We start from the raw sequence: 26,592 nt of genomic DNA on the forward strand, positions 1-26,592 counted from the left end.
AAATCAGCAGCATGGTTTTACTTCTTGCATCATGCTAGAAGGAGCACACTAAGCTCTATATGTTGAAACTATGTTAGGGATGGGGGATCTCGTGGGATCTCGTGGGACTGTGTTAGCCCCAGCCAGCATGCCCAATAGTCAGTGATGATGTGAGCTGGAGTGCAGCAACATCTGGAGGGTCACAGGTTAGTCACCCCTGTACTATGTTTCATGAATAAGTCATGTACTTTTCATGAGTTCCAACCTCTCTAGCACCTGATCTTACAATTAAGTGCGAGCTAAACTCTCACAATATTCAATGTGAGTCCATTTATTTTATTACATGTTTCTACCAGCACCTTTCTCCTCTCCAAGATCCTTCTGAACTTTTGCTTGGGCCTCCCTTGCTTAATTCATTGAGACAGAATAGATTTTCTTACTATATAGCACTGTACCATATTATGCCACCTTAGTATACTGCCATGTGTGATATATTGAGGTCTGGCCAATTCCCAAGAGTATGCAGCCAGTCTCGATTAGGGGTTGCCAAGTCTACATTTCTGGCACTCTCATGGGGCCAGAGGGTGGAAATGAAAGCAAGTCTGATGGGTGGGTGGAGTTGTTTGGGACAGAGGCCAGGTCCCTGTAGCTCTTGTTGGATCCAGAAATGGATTCCCTCTCACAGGTTGTCTATTTGCTAAAGATGAATGGCAGGGGCAGATTTGTCCCTTATTTTCTGACATCTAGCCCAAAAGCAAGATATTAAGCAACAGGAAGAAGAACCAGTGAGAACCAGTGTGGTGTAGCTGTTAGACTGTTTAACTAAAATCAGGGAGAGCCAAGGTCAAATCCACACTCAACCATGAGATTTGCTGGGTGACCTTGTGCCCATCACTCTCTTTCTGCCTAATCTACTCGACAGAGTTGTTGTGAAGATCAAACAGTGTTGTGGGAGAACCACCATATGTACCACTCTGAGCTCCTTGGAGGGAGGGCTGGATAATCATATTAATCATCATCACACAAACAAGTACAGCTAGGTCATTTCCCCACTTAGTTGGCAACCCCAGTGTTCACGAGACATTTGTCAAGAAAAGGCGAAGCCTATCACCAAAGAGAGGGGATGGGTATAGGTGGGGGTGAGAAAGACTGAAATCAGCAACTTAGTTTGCTATGTGAGTTTTGCAAATCCTTACAATTAACATCTAGACATAGCTCATTTTGGGATTGCTCCATTAGGAAACGAGGGATGACTTGGCAGAACAGGTTCCTGTTCTATGGAAATGAATATGAACATTTCAGTCTAGGACATAACTTTGATTGAAGCATTCTGGGTCAAAGGCTCATTGGATGCTCTTAATCCAATTGAAGTGGCTAATTTCCATGTACTACAAGTTTAATAAAGGAATGCTGGATGTCTGACCCAGCTTAGATTTGTAATATTCATAATGTAGTTAAGATATCTGCATATAGAGACTGTTGCATACAGTGAATAAGAAAATGCAAAACAAAATCTTGAATATCTATGGAACAAGGGAAGGGAAAACAACAATACCATGTTAGAGTTGTGTTTAGGGTTACACGAAGCATGAACCTAAACATACATCAGGAGTAATAATAAATTAAACAGCCATATCAATAGCAATGTTAATGGATAGCACTGTTATTAAAATTCCTTCACTCTCCTCAATATGAAGTACTCCTGTGGATAATAGAAACTAATACATTTCACGTACTTTGTGAGCAGTCACAGGCACCCAACAATGCTTTCTCATCCTGGCTGTAGTCTGAAATGAAAACAAAAAAGCAATGAGCTTCAGACCCAACAAATAGGGCTGTCTTCTTGGAGATGAGATGTATGATAGAACTGATGTGATTGGCCTAACAGGGGGCATTAAGATCTTCAGACATCACAAATGATGACAATCTTTGGAAAAACTTTGGGTGTCCTCTATTCATGACAAGGGCACCATAGGAGATTTTGGCAGGGACTGGGTGAAGAGATTGTAGCGGGGAGAGGAGGCAAAATTCACAGCAAGGTTCAGAGGTCTACTCTTGGATATATTCAAGATTTTATTGCCAAAAAACCAAGTGAATTTTAATAGCAGCCCACTATGTAAAGTGGTAAGCTACCTTTTCAACCTCCCAATCTCGTCTGATCTCAGAAGCTAAGCAGGGTCAGGGCTGATTAGTACCTGGATGGGAGACTGCCTGGGAATACCAATTGCCATAGGCTTAGAGGAAGGCAATGGAAACCACCTCTGAATACCTCATGAAAACCCTATGAATACATCCAAAAGATTCATAGGGTCGCCATAAGTCGTAATCGACTTGAAGGCATATAACAACAACAAACCTTTTTAACCAAGTGAATTTTCGGAAGCAATTTTTTTATATGTTTTGTTTTCTTCTCATGAATCTTTTTTCCTTTTAATTTTTATAGCATAATAGTGTTACTAGCTACAAAAAATGGGGTCAAAAACTGACATTGTGATATTTAAGAGAGCCTTTTCAAAGGGCAATTAATAGATTACCCATCACTAACCCCCTACTTGTGCTTATCAGGAAGCAATAAAATGAACTGAATGTGCAAACAGGAAGCTTTTAATTAAAGGGCTCTTTAAAGCCCCAATAGTTCTTTGCCTGTCCACATTATTGGTTAGCTAGTGCTACAACTGTGTTTTGTTACAAAAAAAATGTTACTAATTCCCCATTAAACCCTACCAAATCTTATTCTGTGCTCATAGTTCATGAATTGGGAAGGGGGGGCATTCAGAAAGGAAACCTACCAGCACTGATGGTGCTGAAGTCTTTTGTATCCTGGAGGAGTTGGTCAATAGTGGGACTGGACCGTGGATACAAGGCATGGCGATTGATTCCCAGGTGGAACTGGAGCCAGCTTGCCTCCTGCCTGAGCTGCATCACTGAATCCAAGGTTAGGTTGTGCTCCTCTCTGTAAATCTTGTGCCTCCTGAAATACACATGGAAAAGAAGGTCCAGGTTTACCAAAAAGCATGTAAAAATAATTCCCTCTCCTTAATAGGGATAAAAGGATCCCTCAGTTTCAGTTCTCTCAGTTTGTCATTTTTCCAATCTTAAATTCAATTCTCCACAGTTCTGCAGCAATTTGCGTGTTTGTTTTTTAAATCCTTATGGAAATTCTTCAGCATTTTAGTGCAAACGTTTTCCTAATAAACACATTTTTCTATGCACTTTTGACTAATGCAGACATTTTCGCAAGCAACTTCTCTGAAAACAATGCATTTTTATGTTATTTTTACTATTTGTTTTTATGCACACTTGCCCCTAATATATGCATTTTTGGTTGGTTGGAGAACTGCATCAAAATTCAGATATGTGAGAATTTCAAAAGACAGCTGTGTTTCAGCTCTCATATTGTTTTGGAAAGTGCGAATTTGATAGATTTGGCTATAATTGCAAACTGAAGTTGTCTCCCATCCCTACCCCTCAAACAAATCAGTTCAGAATATGCCCCCACATTCAAGGGTATATTCAACAAATCCATTATATGAGCAGAACAACTTCCACTCATGAGATGGAACTTCCCCCTCCCTATCCTCCCCCTGCATGTCCCCACACCCCTGACTCTGCATTGGGTTTCCCCCCAACCAGAGCAGATGGGGGGACAGGCAAGGGTAGGAGAGGAAGGGGAAGTCCGCTTCCACTCGTGCAATGACACAGTTGGGTTCAACTTTCAGTCTGGGCAATTCTCATCATTTGAAAACCTTTGTCCCCATCAGATTGGTCCCTGTGTAGGAGCAAAGTTCTTACTGTCCATATGACCGCCAGACAGTTTACCATGAATGTGTGTATGTGGCGAAAAACAGGATTGTGTCATTGGTAGGACCCCAACCTGTGTAGCTTTGGTTGGTCATTTGGAATCGGATACATAGCAATTTGAAGGCTTTCTATATTTTGGTGGCCATTTTAATTATGATTGCTCATTGCTAATCTCAAAAACATTCCCCTTCCCTCCCTTCTTGGCCCCGTAGGAAATGCACATTCTTTATGTTTACTAGCATTTTTGCCAGACCATGAAATGAACAGGATGAGGAAAGCCAACATTTGCTAGATAAACCAACAGTGGGCAAAATTACATCAGGAAAAGCTGGAAACTACTTTGTGTGGCAAGTGGATGCTGAAGTCTCTCAAGATCAGAGGCTGAACATGGTCTTTAACCTCTTCATATGTTATTCTGCAGGACACATTGTGGTTTCAAAGGCCACTGAGATCATGGGGCACCGGATTTCTGCAAACCATAATGACCCATCAACCTCTTTCAGGGATATATTTCCAGTAATTGCATACTCCTGTTCACCAGTGTTAGTACATGCACAGATTGTATTAAGAACACAATGTTAACTGTATTGTTGCTCGGATATGGTGTGAGGAAAACCTGCTTCAAGGTTGTTCTATAATAAATTATAGAATAGCATGAAATTATTATGTCCCCAAGAATTCAGAATCACAGATTGTTGAGGATTAGAAGCACTCTCTCTACAACAAAGAACAGATTAATTACCCAGAGACAGTGTCCACTCTACAGTGCAAAGATGGGGAGCCAATGACCCTCCAACTGTTGTTGGATTCTAACTCCCATCAGCCCCACCCATTGTGCCCAAGGGTCAATGGGGCTGATGGGAGTTGGAGTCAAACAGCATCTGGAGGGTCACAGGCTGCCCATCCCTACTGCAGTGTATTTAACAGACTAGTTCAAATCAAATCAAATTTTATTACAGTCAACAGACCATTGAATCATCAGATAAAACTAGATACTATTACATCCTCATTTAAAAAATATAAATGGAATATATATAAATAGGTGAAATAATATTTTTTTAAATTTTTGTTGTTGTTGTTACATACCTTCAAGTCGATTACAACTTTTGGGTACCCTATGAATCAGCGACTCCAAAATTACAAAGGGCCAAATAACATATAGTTGGTTTGGAGACTATCAAGCAATCATTAATGGTCTAACACAAATAGCCACATTCAAGAATTTGGCCACTTGCTCCAATATTGTTAGTATCTTGAAGTAATATAGTCATAAGAGATTCGCTAGACTACTTGACTCATCCTTACTCACGGCTGATTATCAGTGACTCTTTTTAGCTGAAGCCACTCTTTCTATTGTCAAACTGAATTTGTTTATACTGAGGTCAGTTTGCATAGATCTCATTCACAAACCGATCCAGAAGATGAGCTAGAACTGACGCTCTAGTCTAGACTTTGTCCATTAATCCTCGATATGCAGGTCCAGGGTGGCAGCAGTCACTTAGAAGTGAGGGAAAGGTACTTTAGACATGCTTAAAAGTACCCTTGGCTATATTATTACTTCACAGGTTTCAGGACTCATTCCAAAAATGGAAAATAAATTCTGAGGCCAAGCTTGACTGTGCTCTGGTTCAAATTAAGCCAGGGATGGGGTGGGGTGGGGTGGAAGAGGTGCATGACACTTTTCTTATTATTGGGGATCTCAGTCCCATTCTCAGCAATATCTGTTGATATAATAACGTCTGCCATTCTAAGCCACACATGCTTGCTGCAGTACATTACAAGCAATCCATTGGAGATGCATGATTTATTTTTACATTGTGGATTTGGCCTAATGGTTCTTCAGCTGCCAGAGCCTCAGGAGCATAATGGGCATATATTGACAAAGCACTAACGCAGGGCCTTACTTGCCAAACAGGCAGTTATAGTATCGACAAACCAGAACAGCCTAAATTATGTGGTGCCTTTTTGTTTGCTTTAACCGTCAAACCAACAAGACAATTTTTCACATCAACCTCATTTAACAGTCTTCTGAGCCTTGTCAGGCAAAATAGTAAATCACGCTGATGAGCCATCCAAACGAGGGGGAAAAAGCAGTTTGAGTTCTAATGGGCAGCTTGTGGTGAATTAACATACTCACTACCTGACCTGATCCAAACCAAGCAGGATTGAACTCCCTATGCATCAGACGATACAAGGGGAGTTCAGTCCTGCTTTCTGCCGGTCGGAGGTGCATCAGCGAGTTCTCAGTGGGGAACTTGCTGAGGCACCCAAACCAAGTAGGATTGAACTCCCCACCCATGAACTGATGTGCAGGGAGTTCAATCCTGCTTTCCAACCACAGAATCTAGCCGTATATCTGACCTGCATCTGACATCACATATGACATTAGGTGTGGGGCAGGTGTGTATGGTTTGGGGAGAATAGCCTGGCTGGCCAACTTTGGCCTGAAAGGCAGAGGTTCCCCAACCCCTGACATGGTGTAACAAAGGAAATGGAGGGGAGAGTACAGCACATTTGTTCCTAAGCTACTGGCAACGAACCTCATGGTAGATATATATGCATGTCAATACCTTTCTAGGTTTTGCCAGCACAGATCTCAGTTTAATCCTATACACTTCTACTCAAAAGAAATTCCAGTTGGATTAAATGGAACTAACTCTCAGGATATAGGATTGCAGCCTCAGAGTCAGCACATACCATGTGTGTATGTGCATGTGAGCGCACACATGCTGTGATTAATCAGATAAAATCCAACGGGAAGTGAGTCGCAGTTAGGAGGGAAGGCAGGAAGTATAAACTATGGCATTAGAGTGATCTTAATTCAGCTCTACCTGGCAACATTTGATTAAGCTATTCAGTCTGAAACTATCCATGCTTCTCTTCTCCTTTCTACCTTGCCTTCTTGGAACCCAGACACCCCCCCCAAATAAACTGTAGGATAAAACCTTAGACCACAAAATCTATGTGCCCAAACCATAACACGGTCTTCATACCATGAGCAAAATAATAACTGTAGAGGAAAATGCCCAATCCACAAAGTGCAGACCCAGTAAAGCTAGGGCAGACGGAATCAGAGATGACAGCAAAGTCCACCCATGGAGGATGGGACTAGAGACATCATAGAAAGAACCATCAGTGGTCAATCTAGGTCCAGGATAGCCAATGTAGTGCCCTCTAGATGTTGTTGGACCACAACTTCCATTATCCCAGACTAACGGTCATGCTAGTTGGGGCTTGATAGGAGTTGGAGTCAAACAATATCTGGAGGACAGCACATTGGCTATCCCTGATGTGGTATGTGGGTTGCATCTCAGATATTTTAAAAGACTCTTTTTAAAAGCTGCCAAGAACTTGACTCTGAAAGCCATTTCTGAGCCATCTCCACTCAAGCAGACAGCAACGCCAACACCCTTCTTTAGGAAGGGTTTGCTTGAGACACTAAGAGCCATGCTAGCAAGCAGAGATAATAATGTAAAAAAGGGTATGATGAGACTTGTGGGCCTTCTCTAATACCTATTTGTAAGAAAAGCTTCACACAAAGGGAGCCAAGGGAACTAATCTAATGATGAACAGTGAGGACTTAGAACAACCCCCTCTTCTGCACTTCTGGGCTACTCCAAGTCCAATTACTAACCCAACGTTACACTGACAGACTCCAGTGCTATCCTTTCCTTTCCATTTGCCTGGTTACAGGACAGGGCCTAAAGCCACACAACCTACAATCGGTGCTCTGTTTTCTTTTGTTGCACTGGGATGTCTGGGAACTCATGTTGTGTGGGAAATCAGCAGGCATATATGAACAAAACCAGAAGGCTCTTGCAGGGACAGGAAGCTCTAAGAGCCTAGCTGCTAAAAGAGTAAACTCTGATTGCCAGTTCTGACCACTGGAAATGCACCATTCAGAACACTCTGAGCACTTAGCAGGAATCACTTGGAATGTCTGGTTGTGGTGTTGGTTTTCCCGTTAATCAGAAGCTCCCCTACCCTTATAAATGAGATTCTAACAAGTTAAGGGCTCTAGGGAGGCAGATTCAGCAATCTGGAGTGCTGTGAGGGTCATTGTGCCCCCCATGTCCCTGGAATGACACTATGTCATAACAAAGTGTTGTTTCAAGGGAGACATTGTGGGTGGGTGGGTGCACTGGGCTCTAATAGCTTTGCAGCTGCTTGCTGTAGGAACAATCTGCATGAAGAAGGAAGGGAAGCTTCTGCTACTTCTACTTTTCCCAGTAAACCTCCTGAAAAGCCAGTAAGCCCCCCTGAAAATTACTAGATTTTCTCCCAACCCCCCCCATGCCCCAACTTTGACATATAGCATGTAGGGCTTTCCTTTCATGACTTAGTCTTACATGGTATCATCACAGGCTCTGTCATAGGTTTTCTCTCAGGACTAGACCATTTCTGCTAACACAACTGGCTTTCAAATGATTTCGTAGGAACGCCTGAGTTTCTTTGGAAGCTTATCTGGGGTTATTTAGCTAGAAGAGTAGCAGTGCAGATAAAAAGGTAAAGGTAAAGGTGTCCCCGCACTTGTAGTGCGAGTCATTTCCGACTCTTAGGGTGCCGTCTTGCGACATTTACTAGGCAGACCGTATATATGGGGTGGGATTGCCAGTTCCTTCCCCGGCCTTTCTTTACCCCCCCCCAGCATATGCCGGGTACTCATTTTACCGAGCACGGATGGATGGAAGGCTGAGTGGACCTCGACCCCTTTTACCGGAGATTCGACTTCCTCCTTCCATTGGAATTGAACTCCGGCCGTGAGCAGAGCTTCGGCTGCGTTACCGCCGCTTACCACTCTGCACCACGAAGGTTCTGTGAAAGACAGGGTGCACTCTTGGTGATGCAGGGTGACAGTAAGGTTCAGAAGGTCTGGCCAATGCTATGCAGAAAATGGATGTGACTCTGAGCCGCTGCCCCGTCACCCAGAATCCTCTGTAGCATACATGGGTTCCATGGCAGATACTCAGATTTTCTCAGCATACAAGCATACAGAAAAGTTTTCAGAAGATATAAAGCTTGTAAAAGTATTGTGCTAAAATAGGTTTTTCCAACCTTTGGATCCCAGATGTTGTTGGACTACAACTCCCATCAGCCCCAGCCAGCATGACCAATGGTCAGGAATGATGGGAACGGTAGTCCAGCAACATCTGGGGACCCAAAGTTTGGTAAAGGCTGTGCTAGAACATAGTGATGATGCTTTGCTGCCATGCTTGAACCCCTTATACTGAAGAGCATGGTGACTGGAATTGTGCCTAGTTCAGCTGCACGTTAAAGGATTAAAATAAGTTTTGGGGTTTATTTCTGAATGGGAGATGAAGTGTTTATTATTTATTTATTAATCCTCTTGTCCCCCTCCTTTTTTTGCATTCCTATTAATTTCTTCCTCTGATTTCCACATCCTGCAATCAGTGCCAAGCTTCCCAACTGAAATGCCATGCCAAAGGGATGTGATGATGAATGACACTAAGCATATTATAGATGCCAGCCAGAGGGCTTTGTAGGGCTACTAGATGTGATTCAGACGCTGCCTCTGTGTAGGCTGACATTTGGAGAGTGCACACACACTGCATTATAGTTTGTGTCAGACAACGGGGACTCTGACTTATTGGTATGATCCTATGTTCTAAAGAGAGCTCTCCCACTTTACTTCAGAGAGAGATATCACCCAAGCCAGAGCTCTCATATTCTGCTTTGTACACTTTTATACAAAGGAGCCAAATGCTTTTAACCAAAATATTATATTCTTGATCTCAGCAACATCTGTAGAAAATGATTTGATCTGTTTGCCTGTTTGCCCAAGAAGTAGAAGTTTCCACATATTGAATAATAGGGTTGTCTGGGAAGTGAAAAGCCAATTAATGTGAATAATGAAACTGCTTGTAAGAACACAATTCACACTTTCACAAAACCTCTGTTTATGTTGAGTTGGATGAAAGTCTTGTGCCACTTTAGACTAACACACTGATTGCAGCATGAGCTTTCAGGAAGAACCTAGGGATGGATGAATTAGACAACTTTGGTTTTTCTCAGTTTCTCATTTTTCCAATCTTAAATTCAGTTCACAACATTTCCACATCACTTCGAGGTTTTTGTTTTGTTTTTTAAAAGTCTTCACAAAAATTTCACTAGCATAGTGCACATTTCTCCTAATATACACTTTTTGCAAACATATTATATGTTCACATATTAACATATTCACTATTATATGTATTTTGATAAATGTATTTTCACTTTAGGATGCGCACCTTAACATGGTGAGGGGGGTTGAGAGTGTTGAAGAACCTGAGAGCAATGCCATCAGGAGTCTAGACCAAGAGGCTAAACTCCTAGCAGGGGCACCCAAGGTGGAATGGTCAAAGCTGAGACAACAGACTAAGATGCATCCAAACTCAGAGGAAGGCAATGGTAAACCACCTCTGAATATCTCTTACCATGAAAACCCTATGAACAGAGTATCCAAAATGCAATACGAGATAGTGCTGGAAGATGAGACCCCAGGTCAGAAGGCACTCACTGAGCTACTGGGGAAGAACAAAGGACAAGTACGAGTAGCGCTGTGACTAATGACGCAGCTGGGTCAAAGCCGAAAGGAAGCCCAGAGGCTGATGTGCACAGATGCGAAAGGAGAGTCTGGAGTTGTATGACTTACACGATAGGAACATGGAATCTGAGAAGCATGAACAAGGGAAAGTTAGAAATCATCAAGCAAGAAATGGAACGCATCAACATTACAATACTTGGTGTGAGTGAATTAAAATGGACGGGAATGGAACATTTTCAATCAGACAACTACAAAATATTTTATGCAGGAAATGAGAAATTAAGAAGAAATGGAGTTGCTTTAATAGTGAGAAGTGATGTAGCAAAAGCAATTAAGAGCTACAATGCAAGGTCTGAGTGAGTGATATCAATGAGATTAAATGGGAAACCTATTAACATAACCATCATCCAAGTCTATGCTCCAATGGCAAATGCAGAAGAAGAGGAATTGGAGAGATTTTACTCAGAAGTACAGGAGGAAATTGATCACATACCAAAACAAGATGTGCTGATAATCATGGGGGACTGGAATGCAAAAATAGGGAACAGAGAAGAAGTAGGAATTGAATTCTGTGAAGCCAATAATTTGTTTCTTGCGAACACATTTTTTGAACAACCGAAAAGAAGACTGTACACATGGACATCACCAAATGGTCAATATAGGAATCAAATTGATTATATAATTGGTAGCAGAAGATGGAGAAGTTCCATACTTTCGGCAAAAAGAAGACCAGGAGCAGACTGCGGTACAGATCATGAACTGGTTGTATCGAAAATCAGAGTAAAGCTAAAGAAGACCAAGAAAGCAATCATAATGCCAAAATACAATTTAAATAACATCCCAGAAGAATATAAAGATCAAATAAGGAACAGATTTGAGGCTTTAAACTTAGTTGACAGAGAACCAGAAGAACTATGGAGTGAAGTCAGAGACATTATCAGGGAAGAATGCAAAAGACAATACCTCTAGTTAAAAATAGAGAAGGACCTCAATGGATGACTGAAGAAACTCTTAAAATGGTTAAAGAGGGAAGGAAACCAAAAGCAAGAGGAGATAGAAACACGGTCAGAACCCTAAATGCAACAATACAGTGACTAGTACGTAGGGACAAAGAGACCTATTACAATAGTTATTGAATAGAAATAGAAGAGGACAACAAAAAGGGAAGAACAAGAGCCCTATTCCAAAAGATTAGAGATATGAAAGGGAAATTTAAACCAAGAGTAGAGATGTTGAATAATCACCAGGGGAACACACTGACTGGTCGAGATGAAATAAAAGGAAAATGGAAGCAATACACTGAAGAACTCTATAAAAGAGATGCCAGGATGACAGATTCATTTATGGAGGAACCATATGAGGAAGAACCAGAATTTTTAGAATGGGAGGTGAAAGCTGCTCTTAAAATACTTGGAAGAAACAAATCACCAGGAACAGATGGCATACCAACAGAGTTGCTACAAGCTACTGAGAATGAATCTGTCCAAATTTTGACAAAAATTTGTCAAGAAATATGGAAAACTAAACAATGGCCCACAGACTGGAAGCGTTCCATATACATCCCAATTCCAAAGAAAGGGGATCTCAGGGAATGCAGTAATTATTGAACTATTTCCTTAATATCCCATGCAAGTAAAGTAATGCTCAAGATTCTACAACAAAGGCTTTTGCCATATATGGAGCGATAAATGCCAGATGTCCAAGCTGGATTTAGAAAGGGAAGTGGCACCAGAGATCATATTGCAAACACACGTTGGATAATGAAACGGAGCAAGGAATTTCAGAAGAAAATCACCCTGTGCTTTATAGATTACAGCAAAGCCTTTGACTGTGTAGATCATGAAAAACTATGGAATGCTTTAAAAGAAATGGGGGTGCCACAGCATCTGATTGTCCTGATGCGCAACCTATACTCTGGACAAGAGGCTACTGTTAGGACAGAATATGGAGAAACCAATTGGTTCCCCATCGGAAAGGGTGTGAGACAGGGGTGTATTTTATCACCCTGTTTGTTTAATCTATATGCAGAATGTATCATACAAAAAGCTGGATTGGACCAAGATGAAGGAGGTGTGAAAATTGGAGGGAGAAATATCAATAATTTAAGATATGCAGATACCATACTAATAGCAGAAACCAGTAATGATTTGAAACGAATGCTGATAAAAGTTAACGAGGAAAGCACAGAAGCAGGACTACAATGGAACATCAAAAAGACTAAAGTAATGACAACAGAAGAGTTATGTAACTTTAAAGTTGACAATGAGGACATTGAACTTGTCAAGGATTATCAATACCTTGGTACAGTCATTAACCAAAATGGAGACAATAGTCAAGAAATCAGAAAAAGGCTAGGACTGGGGCGGGGGGCAGCTGTGAGAGAACTAGAAAAGGTCCTCAAATGCAAAGATGTATCACTGAACACTAAAGTCAGGATCATTCAGACCATAGTATTCCCGATCTCTGTGTATGGATGTGAAAGTTGGACAGTGAAAAAAGCGGATAAGAGAAAAATCAACTCATTTGAAATGTGGTGTTGGAAGAGAGCTTTGCGCATACCATGGACTGTGAAAAAGACCAATAATTGGGTGTTAGAACAAATTAAACCAGAAGTCACTAAAAGCTAAAATGATGAAACTGAGGTTATCATACATTGGACACATCATGAGAAGACAGGATTCACTAGAAAAGACAATAATGTTGGGAAAAACAGAAGGGAGTAGAAAAAGAGGAAGGCCAAACAAGAGATGATACTGACGGAAGGGATACCACACATGACTCAGTCAGCTACAGTTAATGCCATCCAGTCCTTAAGGGGCAATAAACTCATAGGTGCAGGTAGTAAGCCTAGTATACTTATGCTCAATTTGCATGATACAACATATGAGTTAATTGTTGGTTGTAGTGACTTCACCAACCTAAGCGTTGATTCTACCTAAAAGATTTGTGTGTGTGTGTGTGTGATGTGTGTGGGGGAACAGAAGGCAGTTCTTCCATCTCAAACAACACCTTACTGGGCTCTTGCTGGCAGAATGGCAGTGCAGGCAGAGGGACACCCTTATGCTCCTCCATCCTTTTCTGGGTTTTCTCCCATCAATAATTTCCTTCCCATTGAGGAAATAAACAAACTATGCAGATCCAATCTTAAGTTCAGTTCCAAGTGCGGTCTCACCATATGATGGTCTCACCGTCATAATAACTAATGGCATTATGAGATTGGCAGTGATATTTTCAATCTCTTTCCTAACAAGGATTTGAATTTTTTTTTACACCTGCCACACATTGGATCAGCATCTTCAGTGAGCTACCCCAAAGTATCATTCTTGATGGGTCACTACCAACTTAGACCCTATTAACATGCATGTGAAGTAAGGATTTTTTTTTTTTATGCTCCAATATACTTGCTTACATTTGCTTTTAAAATGCCCATTCATTCAGTTTGGAAAATTGTTCTGCAGCACCTCACAATCCTTTTCTGTTTTTACCACCCTGAACAATTTGGTGTCATCAACAAATGTGGCCACCTCACTGCTCAACCCCTCACTCCAGATAATGTATCTATAAGTTTAAAAGCACAGGTCCCAGCAATAGCAATCCTTGAGAAGCCAGTGGGGCCAAGTGAGCTGAAAAGCACCAGGTACGAGCCATGAGGGCTCACAAATGGAACAGGCTGGTGTCAGGCTTGGCATGAATGGAGGTAAACTACAACCCTTTTGCACATTTTTCCAGGACTGAGACTCACGGAAGATAATGTAACTTAATCATGCACAGGATTACACTGTAAGTGTAGCCTATTCACAGTTCAATGCAATGCATGCTTTGTTTAGAAGTAAACATGCATCAAATCAATCAACATTGCAGCCCTAATTACAACTCCTCAGATCCACATGCCTAGTACTGTCCACTTTGAGAGCTTATCCATATGATTTTGCAAAGAGCACCTTATTTCTTGCTTTGTGTGTGAGATCCTTCCACAGGCACTTCACCTATGACAATTGCAATATATCTATTCACTGAAGGCTATTGGTGTGGAGAAGCACAGCAGGAAAAGTCTTATAGCACAGGAAAAAGCCTTGGGTCAGGGAAGATAGCATCCAACAAAGTGTCCTTATGAATTCTTCTTTTATTCCCTTTTCTTTCATCCAAAGGGCTAGATGTGCACTCCAGCAGAGAAATTGGGGGTCATGCCATTCATTTCTTTTCCCCAACCTGCTTCTCTCAGAACTGTGATTGAGATTTGTCAATTTCACTTTTGAGATCAAAAGCTGCACAGTGAAATTGACAAAGCATATTAATAGCATAAAGCAAAATTAGGACAGTTCATTCAAGGCCAGCTGCAGAAATGTATCTCTGGCCATTTTCAGACGCGAAGCTCAAATTGGCTTTGTTTTAAATCATCTTTTGTCACATACATTGTCTCAGATGTGCTTTCCATTACTCCACCTTTTACCCTCATCTACTGATCTGGATAGTCTCATTTGGCAACTTGTCCCCAATTCTCACTCACACCCAGGGAGCTACTATACTGGAGATCCATCTAAAATCTTCTCTGATCCACTGGTGTGGCCTAATGTCATGCTTTTGCCGAAGGGGGGAATCACTACAGACTTGGGCCTGTACTATTTAAATCAGGGGTGGGGAACCTACAACCCTTCAGATACGCTTATAACTCCTATCATCCCTGACCATTGGCCATGGTGGTTGGGACTGATGGGAGTTGGAGTCCAACAACATCTAGTCACACGTTCTGTACCATTGACTTTAACTGGAACATTGGAAGCTTCTTTATACCATGTTAGCCAACAGTGACCAGAATGGTAGAACGGAACCAAACTCCTGACTCCAGCATTGCTGCATCTTAACTGGATGGGGATGGGGCAAGGGCAGGACTGTGCAGGGCCAGTTTGGTGCTCCCACCAGTGCACCTGCACAGCCTCAACCTTACCATCACCTTACCCTACCTCAGGCCTGTCCAAGTAAGGTGCAGTAACATGTGTCAGGAGACTGTCTCTTTGCCTCACCAAACCAGCTGCCACTGTATCTAGCCCACTGGTGTCTACACTGATTGGCAGCAGCTCTCCAAGATTTCAGACAGGGTTCTCTCCCAGACTTAGCTGGAGATTCTGGGCACTGGGCCTGAAACCATCTGCATGCAAAGCAGATGATCTCCCACTGAGCGATGGCCCCTTCATTAGGCAGCACCCTGAAAGCTTTGGATCATTATTTTGACTTTCCACCTGTGATATGAATTTAAAGGACTTAAAATGTCACCTTGCTCACATCACTGAATCATTAAGATAACAGGATTTAGTATACAAAGAATTCTCTATTCAGAAAATGTCCTTGCTCCCCTCTCTTTCATTTGCATGTGGGCACTAAGGCAGAGACAAATTTAGTGTTAGTACAGCCTGTGAAAGTTCTCAGAAGAGTCCCTGCATTTATGAGTGCCATATATTGCATTCCAAAGTGGCTAGAGAATAATCAATACTCTCTTCCCCCAAAAGAGTAGGATGCGATGCTAAGTCACACAAGGGCAAATGGCTGGCCCAGACAGCACAGGAACAATTCTGGTAGTAAATAAGTAAAACAACAAAAAAGCAGGTACCAAAGGACAGATAAGCTGGAACAGAGAGAAAAAAGGCATGGGAAACTGTCACAACCTCTCCCTCTCCGGTTCTTTCCCCCAGAGTAGAAGAAATGATACAGAATAAAAAGCAATTGTTTCTCTATGAGCCCAAAACTTAGCATTGTTATAAGCTGTGTGTGTGTGTGATGTAGAATGCTATCATATGTGGCCCAATTCTCTTTAAGGAACCCACAGTGCAACTTGTTTTAGAAACTTCTTCCTTTTGGAATTTGAATGTGTCCCACATTTGTCTCCCAACTTCTAAAAGTTTAAACTCTGATTGCCAAGCACTTTATTTGGGGAAGGGCTATAGCTCAGCATTAAAACATCTGTCTTGCACGCAGAAGGTCCCTGGCTCAATCCCCAGCATCTCCAGGTAGAGCTGAGAAAATGCTCCTGCCTGAAACCCTGGAGAGCCACTGCCAGTCAGTGTAGACAATATTGAGCTAGATGGACCAATGGTCTGACTCAGTATAAGGCAGCTTCCTATGTTTAAACAATCTGGAAAAGCAAAACATCACTGTTGGAGAATGCCTAGAATTAAGATAACCTTGGGATCACCTTACTCATGAGCTGCTCTTATAGTATCACTGTTCCCTGCCCCGTACTACATATTGGGATAGTTCACACAGTGGCCTGGCATGGAGAAAGGGGAAGGCACAAGCCTTGAGCTCCTCTGTACCTCAGTTACTACTACATATAGAATATACCATTTGATCAAATGCCTACATCTATGTATACGTCAATTATGTGAGCACCTCCTACTCACATAATCCACCTTCCCTTCCAAAAAGCATGTTGATGGATCTTGTGGGTAGTGTATATATGTGCAGGAATTGGCTCACTCCACATTTTCTACATGCAGTGACGGGTATGCACAAACTAGAGATTAATTCCTACTATTGACTCTACAAATCTGAGGCTATGGGAAATGCTCATTGATTTACCTGTCTGCTATCCCTTTATCAATTTGTTTTTTTAAAAATGTTAGCAGCTACACTCTTAGAATATGATGAGGTGTGAGCAAGGACCACCATGAGGAATGAGAAGAATAAGGGCCTGTTCATCTTTGGGAAGGGACCATAACTCAATGACAGAGCTCATGCTTTGCATGGAGAATGTCTCCAATCCCTGTCCTCTCTCTCTCTCTCTCTCTCTCTCTCTCTCTCTCTCTCTCTCTCACACACACACACACACACACACACACACACACACACACACACACACACACACACACACACACACACACACACGCAAGCACGCACACGCACACACACACACACACACACGTACACAGAGGGAACAGGTGATTGGAAAAAGCATTGCCAGAGACCCTAGTGAGCTGCTGCCCATCACAGTAGATAATACTGGGTGAGATGCAGAAATAGTTTGACTTGCTACAAGGCAGCTGCTTATGAAACTTTATATTTAATATTTATATTATGTATCATATATGTGCATAAAGTGTGCGTTTGTAGCCAAACATGATTCATAGATAGTTCAGGACATACACAATTTACACACAGGTCTCCATTAATTCTGACCCTTGGACATTAAGAGATCTGTTGTCATAGCTATTCATGCTCAGTGGCTATCTAGTAGTATGTAGCTATCTTTAGTATGGCCATTTAAGAGCATAACATCTTGACTTATATTAGTTCTTCAGCAAATTCCAAATCAATATCCATTTGCAGGAACTCCGGCATAACCTCATACTGCTAAAACATTTGCTATGTAGCTGCCCTTGAATATTTCACTAGCTCGTATTGTGATTAAGTACAGCATTGTCTGTGCTTCAAGCACCTTGCCTGATGAACCATGTGCAAACTCCAGAATGATATGAAAATGAAAACACTTCCCAGGGTAAAAGCTATTGCATTCATTTATTTTAGGGCAATCTGACCTTTGCAAATTGCTTCCACATCATCAGGAAACCCCTTTCTGCATTTAAGTGCTCAAGATTGAATTTGCAGTATTCAAAATTGCCAGATTGCAAAGGAGGAAGACAAGGCTTCTGTACCCTTTAATAATTGTCCAGAAGGAAGAATTTCAGCTAGTGCAACTTCTCTCACCCTGCACGACCCACTGCACCTGCCAAAAGTCCCTCAACTGCATGACTGTTGAAAGGTACAGGACCGCTATGTTCGAGGCTCCCTTTCCCAGCTATCCTTCTGTTCTGTGTGAGCTGCAAAAGGTCCCAAAGCCTTGCAAACCAAAGATTATGGCAAGTGCTGAAGATAGCTTGAACCTCAGAACACTTATATATTAGATATGAAGTCAATTCACTTCCCACCTTCAAAGGGAATTCTGCATTCACCCTTTTATGTTTGATCTTTTGTAACTCATGACTTCTCCTGTTTACTTTATTTAGTTCAGGGACAGGGATCCTTTGGCCTGCCAGATATTGTTGGCCTGTAACTTCCATCCTCCTTGCGGGGGAGCCAAAGTCGAACAGTAACTGGAGGGGCACTCTCTCCCCCACTTCCGCCCGAAGTCCTGAAATACATTCATTGACTAATCTATGTCACATCTAAGGTTGCTGACTGTTTTCCTGGCAGAGCTCCTGTGCCTCTGACAACTGCATGATCCAAAGATATTCTGCAAGCAAAGCTTTCTCCACCACTGCATCTTTATGCTGGAAAAAAAAGCTTTGTCTGCTTTAAGGATGGAATCTGTTGGCTGGTGCCAGTTCGAAAGCATTCCGTTGACCTAGCAGGCTGGTATGGATTCGAGTACGTTCTTTGTCCAGAAGCCGCTGCTTTTCCTGATCCATTTTTCCCCTCAGAAAAAATATTGATATTAATATAGATATTTTTAAAGAAAATATCAATATTTTTAAAGGAATTATTGATAAAAATGTCCATATTAATACCAATAGTTTAGACGTCTCTGAAAACAGCCACGGAAAATCACTACATAAAAGTCTGATGTGCAACAATAGAGAATAGGCAAATTAATGGAAGATTCAGAAGCAAATCCGAATTGGGTGGAATTCTATCACATCCCTAGTTTACTTACATGTTTCCTCCTCCACCTCTGTGTCTCTATTCACATAATCATATTAGTCCAACCAGACAAAGGCTACAACCTTTTCTCCTGGCAGACAGCTCTGTGCATTTAACTGTTAGGTGACAGGCAGAAGTTCTATAAGCATACTCCTGCATAACTGCGTTCCTATGCATGGAAGTCTGCACCTAAGAAACATCTGCCTGTCACACAGATGTTAAAGGCACAGAGGTTGGGGAGTGCAGGGGGTGGGGAAGGTGGCAATCCTAAATCAGACAGTATTGAACAAGGCAATATGGAGTCAGACTAACAGCTACCGAAGGAGGATGTTTGTCTTTTGACCATGTAGTAGCTAAGTATAAAACAGACACTCTCTAGCAATTGATGCATTTCAACGCCTGGTAAAGAAATCAGGATTTTGGAATTGATCTTGGGCCAAATTCAGACCTGCACTAAGCAGCCAAGAGACTTCCATTCATTTAAAAGTACGGCATGTTTTGTATGGGCAGTCCCTGGGACAGAAGCCTCTTCCAGCGTGCCATGGCTAGTTTTTGTCTTATGGATGCGTGTCCATTGGTTAGAAGCTAAAGACTGCTGACCCCCCTTTTCCCCCAGTTGCAAGACTTTCTTTGGTCTGAAGTCAAAACAGTGCTGGCTCCTACAAGCTTCAGTGAACACCAGTTAGCTTGGAAAGAACAAGATGTAGGTAACTTTCTGACACAGGGACAAGCAATCCATCAGCTGCAAACAATCTCCACTCACCAGCTAGCAGGACACCAACCTCACTGGCTAATTTCAAAGTTCTCCAGGACATTCTCTTTCCTGCGCTAATTTCTTTCCCATGCTCTCCCTTCACTTTAACCTCATCTCTTCCTGCTTAAACTCTCTCCTTTTCTTCTCCTGCATCAGGTAGTCCAGACTCTTGCCAGCGTGCTCCCCTTTGGAACGCCTGCCCAGAGGCATTCGTAGGAGTCCTTTTAGGCATGTCTTGCTTGCCGGTGGCAGCAAGTAAGCAGCCGGTGTCCTTTCCGAGGGCTTCCTAGAGCAGAAAGGGGGGACCTTCTGGCCTGGAGGCTCTCTAGATGGCTCCCTGGACTCTCCCCAGGCTGTGCCGTTCGCTAGCCCTGATTTACATGCTCCTTGATTGTTTTTGCCTGGCCAGAATGTGTCCTTTGACTCTGATAATGCCTCCTGCAGGCCTGGATGGAAAGGGGTCGGCGTGAGTGTGTGTAGCAAGTAGCCTACTGTACAGAGGTAACGTTTACATTCATTGCTGTGCCCACTTTTGCTTCTGGCCCCGCTCACCCCTGGCATGTGGCCCCCAGAAGGTTGCCGAGAAGGAAATGTGGCCCTCAGGCTGAAAAAAATTTCCTATCTCTGCAGAGCATGCAGCACCACCACCAAGGCTCTTCAGGGCATAGCCCTGGAACTTATGAAGGCAGAGAAGATGGAAGTGCTCGTGAGCAAGTGTAGAGTGCCTTTCCCTCTGCACTATACAGAATCCTGCTACAGCAGGGATGTAGAACCTCTGTCCCCTCCAGCTATTGTTGGACTCCAGCCCCCATCAGCTGCAGCCAGCATGGCTAATGGTCAGGGGTGATGCAAGTTGTACTCCAACTCCAACAACATCTGGAGGGTCACAGGTTCCCATGCCCTACCCTATGCAGTCTAGGGAAGGGACCAGAACTACGTAGTTTAGCACACATGCTTGGCATGCAGAAGGTTCTGAGGTCCAGTCCCCCCGGACCTCCAGTGAAAAGGATCAGGTAGCAGGTGACAGGAAAGGCCTCTGTCAGAAGCCCTGGAAAGCTCAAAGATGACCAAAAATGGCCCAGATGGACAGATAGCCTGACCTGGTATAGAAGGCAGCTTCCAGTGCTCTTAAGTATATCCATCCTTCTCACACATTCAGAGGAGGAAACATTCCAGTAGCTCCCAATGGTACATGGGAATCACTGAGCATAGCAGACAGGAGTTCCAGAGGACAAGCAGAGAAAAAGAGGTACTAGAAGAAGGTTGCCAACTGACCACAGGTACTGTCTTCACCCCCATTTTCCAAATGAAAATCTCCTCCACCAAAGTTGCTATTTGTCCCATTAGGAGGAAAAAAATGCTGTTTTTCCAGATCTCTCTCATCACCACTGCTATTTGCAAAAGTTTAAAGAGATCAAAGATCTATGCTTGCGTCATGCTTTGTTTGGACCTGACGGGCTTATTTATCTCTATTGACACGTCTCAGTGGTTGAAAAGAAGTATAGTTATCCCACTGAACTGGAGCAAGGTCACACACTCTTATTGATCTGCTTCTTAAATCTTACACCAGCTCTTGTTCTTACATTACTACTTTGTGTGTGTGTGTGTGACACGTAAGCTATTCCAATTAAGGACTAAACAGAAAACAGACACGGTGGCAGGTTTGTGATAAAGATTTTTGGCTTCAGTGCCAAGGCTTTCAGCTTGACTTTTCCTGCAGGACAAAAGTGACCCTGTGAAGTTTAAAGAGTGCTGGTAAGTTGCTAAACAAGCTCAATTGCTGCATTTAGAAAGGACACAATTGCTCAACCTGCTCCCCAATGCAACATCTACTTGCCCTCAATTAATTTTTTGCACAGTGAGCATTTAAAAAGTCTAAGGCTGCAGTCTAAAGCACTCTTACCTGGACATACATGCCAAAGCAATCAGCATGATTTACTTCCAAGTAAAAGTGAGTAAGACTGAGATATAAAACACTTTCTCCCCCTTGGTTTATGAATTGTGACCTATTGTCCAGTACTGCATGGGATCTGGGATAAGGAAAAACAAACTACAAACCAAGCCTTACCCTTGATAATCAACTGGTTGAAACGTACAAAGAGATGCGTAATATTAGGGCTGCAGCGTTTAATGAATTAATTTGATAAGAACCACAGCTCAGTGGTAGAGCACATGTTTTGCTTAACAGAAGGTGCCAGGTTCAGTCCTTGGCAACTCCCGATAGAGACAAAGCCCTGTCTGAAACTTTGGAGAGCCATGCCAGTGTTGATAATACTGGGCTGGATGGACCAGTGGTCAGACTCAGAGTATGGCAATGCCCTATGTTTCTAATTGGTGAGATCAAATTTTAAGTCCCCTGAATTGACTGGGCAGCAATAATCACCACCACCACAAAAGACAGTGAGTGTCATTGTAAAAGAGGCATTCCCTCTTCTCTCACATACATGTACGGGATGAATACCTTCTGCAAGATAATGCCTGTTACGATACATGTGTGTCCCATCTAAAAACAAAGAAAATATACTTCTTGCTTTAGAATGATTTTTAGATGATTTTTTATATGGCCATTTATGCAAATGTAATCCGGTCAATTAGATCCTCCGTGGCACAGAGTGGTAAGCGGCGGTAACGCAGCCGAAGCTCTGCTCATGGACGGAGTTCGATTCCAATGGAAGGAGGAAGTCGAATCTCCGGTAAAAGGGGTCAAGGTCCACTCAGCCTTCCTTCCATCCGTGGTCGGTAAAATGAGTACCCGGCATATGCTGGGGGGTAAAGAAAGGCCAGGGAAGGAACTGGCAATCCCACCCCATATATACGGTCTGCCTAGTAAACGTCACAAGACGTCACCCTAAGAGTCGGAAACGACTCGCACTACAAGTGCGGGGACACCTTTACCTTTAATCCAGTCAATTAACTAAGCAACTAAAACTCACTTGATTAATCAATTACGCTTTCTTATATTCATTTATATTGTTATGGGTTTGGGGGCTGAGATAGATGATTTCTATGAGTCCCCATCCAGCCTCTGATTTGGAACCCTGCACCTGGAGGTGGGCTCTGCAGGTGACAAATCTGCTCTGCTGGCCAGATAAGTTTCCTTTGTTAATCTAAGAGTGTGGCCAGGTGGGCTAATGGATCTGTCACGTGCCCATTAACTGGTGAATGGGCCAGGAAGATCCTATTGTTACAGGAGAGACCCCCTTCCTGTGGTCAAAGAGAGGCTTGTTTTTTTAGTTTAGTCTGAGGAAAGGCTGGGAACTGGAGACACACAGAGAGGCCTACTCCCTGCACCATGGCTTCAGGATGTCTCCTATAAGCCTGATGGAAAAGCAAGATCTATTGGACTGCTGATGCTTTGAACCTTTCCACCTTAAGCACAGGGTGCACTGTGTGCAAATAAAAACCATAAAAGACACCACAGTCTCCGCTGACCTTCTTTCCAAGAAAACCAAGCCCTGGGCAAGCGCAGGGACCCTGGAGATCTCTTACTGCTCGGAGAATTGTATGGCTGCAACAACATAATTAATATATTGCTGCCCTGGGCTCCTGCTGGGAGGAAGGGCAGGATACAAATTAAATAATAAACGAATAAATAAATAAAATCCTCACACATTCTCTCACGACGTACTTTTACTTCAGCTTGTAAAGTAGCCATTTGCCTTTGGTCACTTCTGGAGAGAAAGAATCTGGCAGGAAAAGTTTACAAAAGTTGATTAATTCCCACCACCACCCTTTTAGGCCATAAATGACAAGCATGAGTATATATTGATAAGCTAATAAATTTGGTTTGTGGGGGGAGGGCTAACGCAAGGACTCTCTGGACTTAATTGCAAGGCTAAGTCACATGCACGTACATAACAACTCCCGGGTCCACCAGGGGGATATGATTCAGTGGTACAGCACATGCTTTGAATACAGGAGGTATCATTTCCAGGCACAGGTGGGGGACACTTTTGCCTGAAACCCCAGAGAGCTGCTGCCAATCAGTGTAGACAATACTGAGCAAAATAGACCAATGGTCTGACTCGGTATAAGGCAGCTTCCTACGTTCAGATTTAATTTCAGAACAACTATTATCCTTTGCCCAGATGAGTACTGGGATTTAAGGACACCCATTGCCCTCTCCTTTTCCTGCTTTACTTCTTACGTACACTTCATGCTAATACACACATTTTGGTTCTGTCATAATCTGCTGCAAGGAACAGAGTTAACAGAGTACAGAGAAGACCGCTACACTTTAAAAGGTAACGCTCTATACCAGGGGACAGATGTTCTGCCTTGAATCTTGGAACAGTTTGCACTATCCAGTTTTAAAAGCTGTTTTCTCCTCTTGTAATTTTGATCATCCTGAAGATTCTGGCAAGAGCAGCACTGGGCCAGCATCTGTCTTGGCCCTGAGCTATCTGATTTCAATCCACTTGAGTGGTGATTTGAGATGACGCAATTCCCAAGTTTCAGCCATACTTATGGAAAAGCTCATCACAATCCAGACAAATGACCTCTTAACCTCAGGAACTCAGCCTTGCATACCTTAGGCAGGTCTTGACTTTTGGGTGAACACAGATTTTACACCCAAAGACACAGCCTCAGTGCTACACAGTAATATTTCTTAAAATATTACTGGCCACCTCCCACCTCACTGGGGAGAACCACAGCACAATCCTATCTGCTCAGAAAGTAAATCCCATGATGTTCTATGGGGCTTGCTCCCAGGTAAGTAGCAGTGGATCGCAGCCGGTCTAATCCCACCAAGAGCAAGATATGCAAAAATGGTCTGGTGTCACGACAGGGAGTCCTGGGCTCTGCAATGAGCCCAACATTAACTTGCTGGGGACGGCAAAACTTAGCATTCTTCTTCTGACTGTCTTTTAGTGTGATAGCAGGGTTGCCAACAGATGTCCTGCAGGTGAAACTTTACACAGCATAGGGGTAAGGAGGATCACCAGAGCTGGCTGCACTAAAGAAGGCCACTCCTTTCTAGCCAGAAATTGTTTATTTATTCTAAATATCCCCACTAGTCAGCCAAAAAGACTCTTAAAGTTGGCTAAGAACCAAGTGATAAAACACTCATAAAATTCAATTTTAATCTCTCTCTCTCTCTCTCTCTCTCTCTCTCGCACGCGCGCGCACACACACACACACACACACACACACACACACATGCTAAAAGAAACTGAAGGTCCATTAAATTCCACTTTTGAACAAGATGAGCAAGTTTCTAGTCCTTGTGATAGAAATTCACATATACAGAGAGAGAGAGAGAGAGAGAGAGAGTTTAGGAATTGCAGGCACCAGAAGAAGGAGAAGAGGTGATGCTAGTGGCAGGAGGAATGGGGGCTGCGCGATCGCCCGTTCTGGGGCGGGGGAAGAGCCCTGTGTGACGCTCCCCCGCCAGTCAGGAGGACGCACCTGTTCCAGCGGGCCACTTTCCGGCGGTAGTAGCGCAGCGCCTCCTGCCCGCTGAGCAGCTTCTCCGCGGGCCCCTCGGGGGCGCTGTAGAGCGGGTGCGCGAAGAGCCTCTGGAGCTTGGAGCCGGCGGCCTGGGTGCTGCCCTCGTCCTTGTCCGCGCTCTCCGGCGGCCGCGTCGAGGGTTTGGGACTGGGGAAGGCAGCTGGGGCTTCCGCGGGGCAGGAGCAGCGCGGCTTGTCCGCTCCGGCCCGGGCCAGGCGCCGCCGCACTTGGGGCCAGAGGTGGAAGTAGAGATCGGCGCTCAGCAGCGCCCCGAGCAGCAGCAGAATGAGCAGCCGGTCGCGGCGGAGCCCCAGCATGGCCAGCCCGGCGCTCGGGGGCCACGGTCCTCGCTCGGGGCGGAGGATCGCTGTGACCCGGGGAGGTGAAAGCACGCTGGTGAAGAAAGCCCGGGTGGGCGGAGGAATTCCCGGAGACTGGAAACAGGGGAGAAAGGCGAACGGGGGGCCACTAGGATCGTGGCCACTGGGGAAGGGAGAGGAGGCAAAGACTCTGGAGCCGGGGCGAGCCTAGGCAGGGCCTCTGCCCCGCTGCAGCCGCAGAAGCAGGTGAGCGGCGAGGGCGGGTTCCCTCCTCTTCGGAAGAGGGGCAAGGCGAGGCGTGTCGGCTCGCTGCACCTTTGCCAAATCGCCGCTCCCGATCTGCCCTCCCAGGCAGGCAGGCAGGCAGGCAGGCAGTGCAGGCTCTGGAAAGACCGATCTCCTCCGGGTGGGGAGCAAGGACGGGAGCAGGCACGACTACCCTTCTCAGCTCAGCGGCTGCAGCTGCTGCTGCAAAGGCCGGCAGATCCCGATCCGGACCTCCGGTTCCCCGCCGTCCCCAAGTGGCTGCCTTTTCCAGCCTAGATCCATTCTTCGCCAGTCCCGAAGCGCTGCCGAAATGTCCTGGGCAAGGCTGAGACAGTTTCTGGGCAGAGAGAGGAAGTGTGCACAGCTTCCATCGGAGGCAGGACAGTCCATGAAAGAGAAAGGACTAGCCTTCAGAAGCAGCGTCCGGGGATTATGGAGAGAGGCTTATCCACCTTTGGGGTTGTACTAAAGAAAGCCACATACGAATACATTTCTGTGAGGTAGCCAGAAATCACAGTGCTGATGACTGACAGAAGTGTAGTCCTCTCTCTGCCTCACCCACTGCCTCACAGGCACTTTTGAAAACCACAAGGTAATGCAAAACACCACTTTTTCAAAGACAAGCAAGCTTCTAGCCCTTATGATACAAAAGATTTCTACAAGTTCCATACTTATCACCCTTATGAGTGTAATCACCTTCTGCCCAATAATTTGTAACCCTTTCAACTAGCATGGAATGGACAACACTCTTCTTTTACTGATTACTTAGTGTGCCAATGTGGTGTAGTGGGTAGAGTGTTAGACTCACTAGGGCCTGGGAGACCAGAGTTCAAATCCCCACTTGA

General features: G+C 43.8%; 1 protein-coding gene across 2 annotated transcripts in view; it reads right to left on the reverse strand.

Moving 5' to 3' along the window:
* FAM20A (FAM20A golgi associated secretory pathway pseudokinase) overlaps positions 1 to 26,276 on the reverse strand; it is an 89,286-nt gene extending 63,010 nt beyond the window's left edge. The window contains exons 1-3 of one of the 2 annotated variants that reach the window (XM_061615626.1): positions 25,119 to 26,276; positions 2,769 to 2,950; positions 1,716 to 1,766 (exon numbers count right to left, since the gene is read on the reverse strand). In XM_061615626.1, coding sequence (XP_061471610.1) covers positions 1,716 to 1,766; positions 2,769 to 2,950; positions 25,119 to 25,477 — 592 coding nt within the window. In that variant the 5' untranslated portion in view covers positions 25,478 to 26,276. The remainder of the gene's footprint in view (positions 1 to 1,715; positions 1,767 to 2,768; positions 2,951 to 25,118) is intronic. The other variant, XM_061615625.1, reaches the window with a different exon arrangement.
* Between the last annotated feature and the right edge of the window lie 316 nt (positions 26,277 to 26,592).

This window comes from Rhineura floridana, chromosome 3 (genome assembly GCF_030035675.1).
Source record: "Rhineura floridana isolate rRhiFlo1 chromosome 3, rRhiFlo1.hap2, whole genome shotgun sequence".
NCBI lineage: Eukaryota > Metazoa > Chordata > Lepidosauria > Squamata > Rhineuridae > Rhineura > Rhineura floridana.